Source organism: Pteropus alecto, unplaced genomic scaffold (assembly GCF_000325575.1).
Source record: "Pteropus alecto unplaced genomic scaffold, ASM32557v1 scaffold461, whole genome shotgun sequence".
Taxonomy (NCBI): Eukaryota; Metazoa; Chordata; class Mammalia; order Chiroptera; family Pteropodidae; genus Pteropus; species Pteropus alecto.
The window spans coordinates 991,005-1,002,101 of NW_006431079.1; the positions used below are offsets into that span (position 1 = coordinate 991,005).

At 42.5% G+C, this 11,097-nt stretch overlaps 1 protein-coding gene across 1 annotated transcript in view; it reads right to left on the reverse strand.

Moving 5' to 3' along the window:
- The window catches only part of NRIP3 (nuclear receptor interacting protein 3), a 14,510-nt gene extending 4,389 nt beyond the window's left edge, over window positions 1-10,121 (reverse strand). Inside the window, exons 1-2 of the mRNA XM_006905623.3 lie at window positions 9,849-10,121; window positions 203-364 (exon numbers count right to left, since the gene is read on the reverse strand). Of these exons, the coding sequence (XP_006905685.1) occupies window positions 203-364; window positions 9,849-10,022 (336 nt within the window). The 5' untranslated portion in view covers window positions 10,023-10,121. The remainder of the gene's footprint in view (window positions 1-202; window positions 365-9,848) is intronic.
- Window positions 10,122-11,097: the final 976 nt, after the last annotated feature.

The following is an 11,097-nucleotide window of genomic DNA, read 5'->3' on the forward strand; positions in this document are numbered from 1 at the left end:
TTTTTTTTCCCAGAAGATGCATACAAAATGTTGCATACACTTTCTGTGTTGCATGGAGTGACCCCCTTGAAACTAACTTATGAATTCCATGATAAGACCCACACTATATATAGTTGGAGGTGAGAGACCTACTATTGGGCTCATAATGGGCTAAAAGCCTACTCTCCAGAAAACCCTGGAAAATCTGTTCTTAGAACATTACCTGGCAAGAAATCAAAATCATGTCATCATCCTCAGATTTCTTCAGTCCCTCAGACTTAGTCTGATTGAGTTTGTTGGTCTTGGATGCCCAAGGGACACGACTGCTTCGGAGCTTAGACAGGTTCGTTTCCATGAGGCGCCTCTGCAGAATGTTATGAGGTTGCTTGAGGGATAGAAAGCAGAAGTTCCTTAAGGACAGGTCATTTCTTCCTTCTCCCGCTGTACCCCAGATGCCACCAAAATAATGAAGGAGCCTCAAATTAATGAGCTCTACCCTTGCTTCTTATTTATTCTTCTTACAAACAGGGATTTCACTGGTATTGTCAGAGCAGGTACTATAAACCAATTTGCAGTAGGCCACCCTGAAAACATGAAAAAGCAAGGTAGGACACTGGGAAATATGGATAGGGCCAATGAATATTCTATGGCTAAAGAAAACTAAAGGACCCTGTGATTTGGACTACCTGGGCCTGCTGCCTTCCCTCCCCTTACAAGGGTATTTCAGGAGAGAAGTTGCCTTAGTCTACATGGAATAGGTGTATCTTCCAGGCGACTTAAAGAAGGAGCAGCTTATTTTCAAAAGCTAAAGAAACCTACCTAGCACTGATTGTCAGAAGCTCTGCCTATTTCTATTTCAAGTCTCCCTTAGTCTTATCTTTTGGACCTATTCGTTATATGCCTTAGTGGCCTGAGGGCTGAGTCACCACCCATGGGTGGATGCAGTGGGAAGACAGGAATTCATACCTGCTGAAACACTTTGGAATGTGGCAGAACCCACAAGAATCATCCTTATTGAAATCCTCTGGATCTCAAGGAACATAAGACAATTGCTGCCATAGTCTTATCATCCATTCCCCTCTCTGCGATGGGCCAAAAAGTGGGAGTGTAAAAGGTGTAGAGACTGACTAAGAAGCAGGGGACTTAATTTGATCTTATGTCTGTGCCAGGACACCTAATGTGAGGAAACAGAATGAGGAATGTGAATTTGAACTTGCCCTTTGATTGAGCTTAGGAAAGTTTCTAGGGCGAATATATCCATGCTCTACTGTTTCTACCCAAAGTGACCTCCAGAAAGTATAAGCTATCTCTTGATAAGTCATTTGACCTGAGAAATTTCTATACACAAGCATCTCATTCCCAGTTTACAATAACATTCAAAATCCTTGAAAATACAGACTCTAAGCCCAAGTTTCTATGTAACACATACCAGATGGCACTTCAATTCTAGGGGGAAGGGAGTCACTCTTAGAAGCCCATAACCTAGAACCTTCCCAGGGAAGGGAGTAGAACTGGAAGTCTTCATTATCCACTATCTTACAGATTTCTGAGGAAGAATGGAGTTAGAGCCGTGACTCACTATAACCCTAGTGAGGTGAAGAAATGTATTCCCAAAATACACTGATTCTTGGCAAAACAGATTCTAAATTAGTATCCTTGAGAAAAGGAGAGAAAGAGGTACTTAAAAGAAAATGAGAGTTTCTTAACTTGATAAGGAGTTAGAGGAAGTGCTAACTCTGACAAATTTCCTGATGTGACACTGGAAGAAACTTTCCTCCTCAAAAGAAACAGAAATTCTTCATCCTTATCTCTCTCACTAATAAGCCTGCATTCCTAGCTCAAGTCACACTAAAGCAGTATGTTTGTTTCTGCCAAGACCATGCTTAGCAAGACCAACTCAGATAAGTTGAATTTGTAGAAGTGAAGACTGGAAGGGGCTTCTAAGGCCATCTAATCAAAGCCCTCCTCACTGAAAGTTTGGGGCTTTCCTTTTACATGGGTTCTGCTGAACACCACTTTTTCTGGTTACTCTTAATCTTGCAGAAGAGTCTAATCACCACTGGATAGATGAGGCAAATGAGGAAAGTTTTAAAATCATTTTCCTTCAAGTCATTTCTATTCTGAATTCTCTTCCCTTCCTACTGGATCCTTCCTCCACAGGCTATAAAATATACTCAAAGTTCTCTTCTCATATATTAAGGAGAAAATCTCAGACCCTGCCTCCTCAACTCCACATCCTCCTCTAATCACATCCTTGTCTTGAATGGCCTTTTCTTAAAAACAAAACAAAACAAAACAAAATCACCATGTCTATTTCCTGATATATTTCCAAATATACCATTTTGCTTGACTGCTCTAGGGCATTTGGCCTTGCTGACTACAGTCAGCCCTCCATATCCATGGGTTTCACATCTGCAGATTCAACCAAATGCATATTGAAAATATTCAGGAAAAAAATCCCAGAAAGTTCCCAAAGTTAAAACTTGAATTTGCTACACACCAAGAAGTACACTGAATCCAACAAATGAAGTGATATATAGGCATATCTTGCTGTAGCCTGTATGCAAATACTACCCCATTTTATATAGGGACTGGAGCATCCTTGAATTTTAGTATGGGAGAAGGAAGTGGGCCCTGGAACCAATCCCCCGTAGATACTGAAGGATGGCTGTATTCCTTTATTTGTTCTTTTCCTTAGTAACCAAAAAAGGTTCAAAGATAATACGTGCTCAATATAAAATGTTCACATATCACTAAAGTGTATAAAATTAAAAGTAAAAGCCTTCCCAATCTCTCAACCCCTTCTCAGTTCCACTCCTTACAAATAATAACCTTTAAATGTATAAGTATATCCTTCTAAAAATTTTTAATATTGTTACAAACATATACAGAAATAGGATATTATAATATTGTTCTAAAATTTCTATTTTTGTTTAACATGTGAAAGGCATTTTTCTGTCAGTACATATAACTTTCTTCATTCATTTTCATAATTGAAAGTACTTATAGTATAGTTTAGGAGTTGAAAATTCACAGCCAATGAACGTCATTTTATTATGCCTACATGTTTTAAATGACAATGTAACTACACACTTACTTCTGCTCCCAACCAAAATTTCACTAAAATGAGTCAAAGAATAAGAAAGGCATAAACTGACAAGGACAAAGAGAACAGTAAAGGAAACAACAAAGAGAGAGAGGTTGACAAAATATGGGAATCTGAAAAGCAGATAGAAAAGTGGTAAGTGACCTAGACTAGAGAAAGCTAAGTGCTTCATACCATTCTACTTCACAGAACGCTTGAGTGGTAGAGACTGCCAGTTGCTCATCAAAATCCATGTTCTCTTATTACTGTGCAGATACCTACATTATGTTTCTCAGCCTTCCTTGCAGTTAGGCATGGCCATATGACTGAGTTCTGGAAAACATAATATGAATAGAAGTGGCATACACCACTTCTAGACCTGGCTCAAAAAAATCGCCTCTGCACACTCCTCCATATTCTTTTTCTCTTCTAAATGGTTGGAATGGAGATGACCACTAGGATAACCCTGAAGGTCATATGTTGAAGACATAAAAGTCAGTGTCAGCCTGGGTGCCTAAATGACTACATGGGAGAGCTGTCTTGATGACCTTTCCATCAGTACTATTACCTAAGAGCGATTATATATTTTGCAGTCTAGCTGTAAAAGCATTTTTTCCTACTCAAACTAAAACCTTGAAAAGGCTGAGGAGTTAGAGGTATTAGAACCTGTACAGTTGGAGGGTACAATTAAGGATGGAAATAGACTAGTGTGAACCCTACATAAGACTACCACTTGACCCAGACAATTGGGAAGAATACCAAAATTTTATTTTGCTATACAAGTAAGTCAAAAGACTCTGGTTGATATTTTGGCTAGGCTTAGGAATTATGCACTGTCAGATTTCTAAAACAACTAAAGGCAGACTTCTGTCATCCCCCCAAATTTCTAGTCTGGTCCATTCTGTGGACCAAAAAATTCCATTAGTTTGATTTTGTCTGGGTTCAGTGCAGCAGGTAAAGGGACTGAGAAAGTAGCCTTAGAAGTTCTTGCTCAAATAATGATTCTGTGGCATCCTACAGTATAATCTATATCCTTTCACATCACTTTTCTTCCCATTCTACAGCCTGATTAGAAGAGATATTTAAGCAGACAGTGTGCCAAATTGAGGAGCTTCAAATATTCCTACCCAAGAAATAGCACTGCCTACAGAGGCCATTTCTTGCAGAAGCTCCTGATGATGATGGAGGCAGCACATTGAGCTTGCCTGGACTTTAGATGCCTAAACCCTGTTTAGGGTTTAGCAACCACATTTCAGAAAGAGTAGAGAACCCAGGACTGCTTAGGGTAGTAGTAATTGCCTCGTTGAGCTAAAGCATAAAGCAGGATTCATGTCAGAATAACTTGATAATTATGTCCAAAAGGCCACCAGAGTACCTGCAATACCTGAATAGCTAACTACTAGTGTGTATCTTGAAGGATATCAAGAAAGTAGAAGACAGTCCTAGGAAAGCCAGTATTTCAATAAACATAAAATGAACCACTTAAGTAAATTTACAAAGCAACAGTCAAGGAGTAGGAATGCAAGTAGTACAAACTATGTAACATAAAAGTGCTGAAGGGATTCTGAAAGAAAGAATTAGATAACGTTAATCAAGGAAGGCTTTTTGAAGAAGTAAAGGGTAGAGATTTGTTTGTTCATTGCTATGTCAAGAACTGGGGATATAGCTGTGCAAGATGATCAAGATCTCTGCCCTTGTAGAATTAACATTCTAGTGGGAGGAGTAAATAGTAAACAAATAAATAAGCAATTTTTTGATTTATTAATTTTACCATTATCTATTGATTTTCTATTATATGAGATAAGGGTTTAATTATTTTACTCCTCCCCATCATGTCCCTCTCCTATTAATATTCTGTAAATAATTGTTTTGGGTCAAATCAGTATTTACTGCTTACATTATTATGACTATGTTCATATTATTTAAAGCTGAGTCAAATAATGTATTATAATAATGTTTCCTTTCTCATACAAATATTTATTTTTCTCAAAATTAATAATTACCTAGATTTCTATTTATTTAATTTTCTATATACAATTTAAATCTCTTTCAAGTACTTAAAATTGTAGATGATCTAGCATGTCCATTTTTTTTTCTTGGAGACATCCTTCCTGGAACCCTCTATCCTCCCATTCCATTTTGACTGGTGTTCTCAAGGCCTGCTACACAATCTGTATCCTGGACTTTTCTTTCAACACCATTCTCAGAATTTTCTTTGCCTCTCTTCTCTATTGGATCCTTTATTTCTTGAATCCTATGCTTTTTTTTTTTTCTTTGCTCATTGGTTTCCCTCACTTTGGTGGAGCATATCCTTTAGTAGCTTCTTGAGGATGTATGAGAAATTCCTCCTTTGATTGATAGTTTGGCTAGGTTTAGAAATTATGTATTGTTAGATTTTTAAAGAATATTATTCCATTGTCTTTTAGCTTCCATTCTTACCAGCAGGCTGCTTTTTGTTGTTATTGTTGTTGTTAGAAAGGATTCACACATAGGCAGGGAACTAGACTAGATCACCTGTCAGTTCTTACTCTGAGATTCTATAAGGCACATTCTGGAGACAGCCTCCTCTCCATACCATATCATAGTTAGCTGACTTTCCAGAGAATGATGAAGCTGTAATCAGATGCTGGTCTCCAACACTACTGCACGCCAGGCCAGAGTAATCATTTCTTCTACTGAACTCCTCTAGCACTTACTGACTATAACATCTTGGCAACTAGCTTAGGCTTCCTGTGGTGTTATTTATATTCCTCATGAGCTGTCTACTCAACAACTACACTTGAATAACTAATAGATATTTAGTTGTTCAAAAATCAAATTCCTGATTCTTATTCCCTATCCCTAACCTGCTCCTCCTGTAGTCTCACTCATTTCAGTAAATGACAACTTTATTCTTCCAATTGATAGATCAAAAACCTAAGGTTATTCTTGACTACTCTTTCTTTCAGACCCTTAATCCAATCCATCAACTAAACTTATCAACTCTGCTTTCAAAATGTATCCAGAACCCAGTCACTGCTATCACACTGCTCTGAGCATTCTTCCCCATTTCCTTCAGTATCTCCTAAAATGTAATCTTATCAGAGAGGCCTTCCCTGACCATCCTATATAAAATAGAAAGATTCCACTCTATCTTACCCTGGCCACTGCATTCCCTATTACCCTTACCCTGGTCTATTTTCTCCATAGCACTGATTGCTACCTGATATATATTTACTTTTTATTTTCTGCCTTCTCCCCCGATAAGAATGCAAGTTCCATAAGGGCAGGAACTCTATTTTGGTTCACTATTATAACTTCAATGCCTAGATTATTGCCTAACATGTAACAAGTGTTTGATATTTGTGGATTAATTAATCTGTTCTATCCTTCCTCCTAATCTATAAACTCCCCATAGAAAGAGAAATTTTGCTATCTTCTTTGTGGTCCTAGTACCTAGTAGAGTCCGGAACACAGCAAGTCTTCAAATAATGTTTGCTACATTTGGATGCAATGACTCTGAAAATCTCCAGTTTGTACCAGATCCTGGTGTTATACTGGTATTTCATGCTCCTCTTCTAAGGTGCTAAAGTTCTCTAGTCTAAAACATGTAGCATGATGTGTGTCTTGTGGCATTATGAATGGCTAACCTATAGGGTAACACCTATGGTTGCTCCAACTGACAGAGATTTTGATCAAGTAGATCAGATACTGAGATTACAGGGCTAGTCATTTCATGTTCAGTTGGTTTTGCTGTGTTCCATCATCCTTTCTCTGGCCTTCATTCTTAATTCTAGTGAGTTTTGCTAAAGCATTTGGCTATAAGCATAATCAATCATAGATAGGAAAACAAAACTCTCTATTGCTGGATGATTAGGGCTTTGGTCTAATGGTCAGTAATACTATCACACAGGAAAAACTGTACATTACCCTATGACAGGACTGCTTTCAAAATTAAAAAGTCCTTACCTCAGTGAGAAGAATATTTATGAACCTGGTAGCTAAAACAAAAGAAATTACAAAGGGTAAAACTCCAAGACTGGAGGTCTTTTTCCTCCAGATTCATCAACTTTTTAAAAAATAATAAGTCAAAATATTACTCATCTCTCTGATTTTTGCCTCTTCATCTAATACAGACAAAACAGCACAAGATGAAAGGACAAACAAGATAAGAAAGCCAGACATAAAATTAATTTCCATAGCAGACTTTGTAGCAGCAAACTACGCACAAACAGGAATAGGGCAAAAGCGCTGCCTTGGAGCCAAGAGAACAAGACCACATTTGATTGCCAACAGGAGCTCTTTGCCAATCTAAAAAATTGGCTGGTATCAAATAGTGAATGTTATAAAAACAGCACAGTAAAGGTAGATAATTCAGAAAACTCAGCATTATCATTCGAATATAGGTTGCTAGCATGAGGAAAACAAGCCATCTCACTGGCACAAACCCCAGAGTCAATTAAAACTAATTTGTCCTTTTCCCCTATCTCTCTCTGGTGCCATCCCTTCGCTACTCTTTTCCCCCTTTTATTGAGTTTGTACTATATATCCATTCAATAAATTTTGGTATCCTCAATATTTCACTTCAGTGAGAGAAAATTGAGTCAATATTGGTCTATACTACCAGATACATCCACAAAGTTAAATGAGAGAGCATTTCCAAGGTTATTCTAAGATTGTACTGAGAAGCAACATCAGTTCCTAAAGACCTTAAGCATGCCAGCCAGCTCAACCTAAGACTCATAGCTCTCCTAATCCTATCACAGTCCGCCTGGCTTCTGTGACCTGTTCTAGCTCTTCTGTGCAATTATTTGCACATTAAAGGTGTGAGAACAGTGAGAGAGGGATGTCAACTCTATGGCAATGGGGATGGGGAGGCCCAGAAAGTGTGAACCATGGTTCAGGGTCTCACAGTAAACTGCTGTGTCACATCCATAGCAATAACCTGCTTTCTGAGGATGCTTCCTTCTTCCAGCCCACTGCCTACGTTCTATGTTATCAGCTTCTGGGCAGCTCAACTGAGACAGGATGGGGTCAGAAAAGCAGATGGAATTCTTCCTATACCAGATGAAGTAATATAAGGAATACTAGGAAGAAGGATGGAAAGATAGTTCCTCAGGAATAGGAAACTCCTTGATAGCCCAGGACAACCAAATGTCAATAATATCTTAAATCCAGGACGAAGGGAAGAAAAACATTCCACATTTTACTTATTTTCGTAATAGTGCTCCCATTATTGGTTCCTGCGGCTTCCAAGAACTAGGATTATTGTGGCCTGAAGGTAAGAAGATTTGAACCTGATTTGTAAAATGAATCTAGACTGCTTTAAAGTAAAAGAGAAGAGAGTTATCTTTTTTCTAGGAATACAGTTCTGTCACTCGCCACTGAGCGAGCACAAATCAGATTGATGATCCTGTGATTTGTGCAGTAAAAACATCTTGGAAAAAAACAGAGCAAGACAACTGGATTGACATCCCCTGCACATAAATAACTAAAAATGATTCTCTATTACAATGGGGAAGGGCAAATCTGATATTGGTATCTATGTGTCATTAGGGTTTTTTTTTTTTTTTTTTAAGTGGATTCAGCTCTGTCCTTCATAATCATTCTTGGACTGGAAATGGCAATTTCAGTGAACCAGGTTGACATCCTCCCCTCCTTGCCAAATTAAACTTTCCAAACGCTAAAAAAAAATACTGGAAAAATTATAGTGTACCTACTTCATTTAAAAGACATTTAATTAATGCTTCATAAATTATTGCCCAGATGAATAAAATGATCATAAAATTCATGAAAACAAGTAAACTACAAGAAAACTCCAGATGAAACTGCAAGGCTAAACATAAACTTGGCCCAGCACCACTACAATGATTAAACGATGAAAGACAAACTCAGTTCTTTAAACTAGCAACCCTTAGCCATCCGTCCTCCTCCTATAGCTAAAGGGCAGCATGGTCTTTGAATCCAGACGCCCAGTCCTGGGGTTTCTCCTTCATGTGAAGAACAACCCTGCTAGAAAAAGCCTGAGCCAGCCCCAGCTGTAAACGTTAGCTGGTCAGTGAAATGGAGCAGCCTGACTTCCTCCGTCTCTCCACTCTAAGGGTACTGGGGTGGAGTAGGAGGAGAGATGCGAATGACCAAGAGATGTTTACGGTTCAGGAGACCTTCACGTTCGACCCTTCTCCCCGCGCCGCCTCCTTCCCTCCGTACACCCCGTTCCCCTCTCCCCAACCTCCCTAGGATGGAAAGTCAAAGGAAGATAAGACTAAAATCAAACGGAGAGGTAGATTTTACACAGGGGGAAGATGGATCCAACAAAACTGATCTGGATATAATGACTGCCAAGAAGCCCCCTTCCCACTTCGTCCTCTCCTTTTCACACCCACTAGGAGTCACCTTTGTCTGGGTCATAGGACCGGCCAAGCAGCCTGTGAGGCTGCCTTGGTTGCGAGGCTCAAGCCTCACGCGATCAAATTCGGTACTGCGAATAATGGGAAGGAAAGGCGGCCGGGGGGCAAGAAGGCGGGGCAGTCTCTTCCACTCCAGAGCAAGGAGATACGAAGGGAGGAGGCAGAGCCCAGTGGGGCGCAAGCTAGAAAAGCTACGATAGAATATCCTGAGAGACACTGAGGCAGAGGGCTGCTGGATGGAGAGGAATCTGAAGCAGATCAATAGCGAGACAAAGGGGCCCGGGCGGTGACTCAGTGAAAGCGGCAGTGGGCGGGCCCAGGGGAACAAGCACAGCACGAAGGCGACGGGCCGCCGCGCGCGGGGATCCCGAGGCGGGCGTGGCCGCGAGGCTCACCGTGTCCTTGGACGAGCCCAGCTTCTTCAGGCCGTCCAGGGGCAGCAGGTCGGCGGAGTCCTTGTGGATGAACTGCACAGCCTGCTTCATCCGGCGCTGCTGCCGCAGCGACGCCGCCTCCCGCATGTCCGTCTCCTTGCGGCCGCCCTCGGTGAGGAGCCCTGAGTAAAACATCACTGAGGAGCCCGCGACCCAGCGTCCGCCTTGCTCCCGGCTCCGCGGCCTCCCTCGCCCTCGAGTTCCTCCCAGCGCCGCGAGAGCCGCGCGCCGCGGTTTTTATAGCCGAGCGTGACGTCACGGAGAGCAGCCAGTGCGCGGCGGGGGGCGGAGCCAGAGCAGCGCCCCTGGCCCGCGCGCGGCTCCCAGCGTCAGTGAGCATCTGGGTGTCACCCCGCCTGGGGGGAAGAGCCGGACGGGAGTAGTGGCGCTGGCGGGACTCACCCGAAGCGCGAAGTGTCCACCTCGGTCGCTTTACCCAACCGCCCCCTTCCTGTGGAGGGTGCTCCGCATCCCCTGAACCGGGAGGGGGTGTGGGGCCTAATGCTAGAGCGTCTTCTCCCACCCCAGCCGCCGCCGTCCCCGGGTTCCGCTCACCTGTCCACGTAGTGGCCGACCCTGGGATCACGGACAGCTGGGCCATGTCTCGAGTCCTACTGTCCGCCTGCTGCTCGACTTCGCAAATTGCCACCTCTGCGCTCCCTTCCCGAGCACCTGCGCCCACAGCCCGGGCTCGGGAGGGTGAGCGACACACTCAGGAGTTGGGATCGCTCAGGATTTCTCCAACTTCAGGTCGGTCCCCACCCACCAGGCCACGTGACTGGGGAGGGGGCAGCCCCTGCGGGCGGGCTGGAGCTGGCTTTCCGGGGACCTCCCCTCCTGCTTGGGACCTGGCACCCGCGCTTCCGAGCCCGGGCATCAGGGCTGGATGGAAGCCTGCGGGTCATCCTGGGGCAAAGAGCAGCGAGAGTCCCAGGCCCTGCGCGACTGAACACGAGTGCGAGCCCTACACCTGCTCTTTGGAACACCCCGCAGAGAAGCACGTTTTTTTCAGCCAACACACTAGGGATTACCGTCTCTCCAGCATGTTTCCAGAGGCAGTTGGAACCCGGTTTTCTTATGACTTTTTCATACTCAAGCCATTCTAATGGGGCATCCTGGGTTCTGGCCTCTCTCGAGGTTGTGACTTACTGCAACCACGTTTCCATCGTAGGAACAACTACTACCCTCTCCCAGCTTATCTCACTGGAAC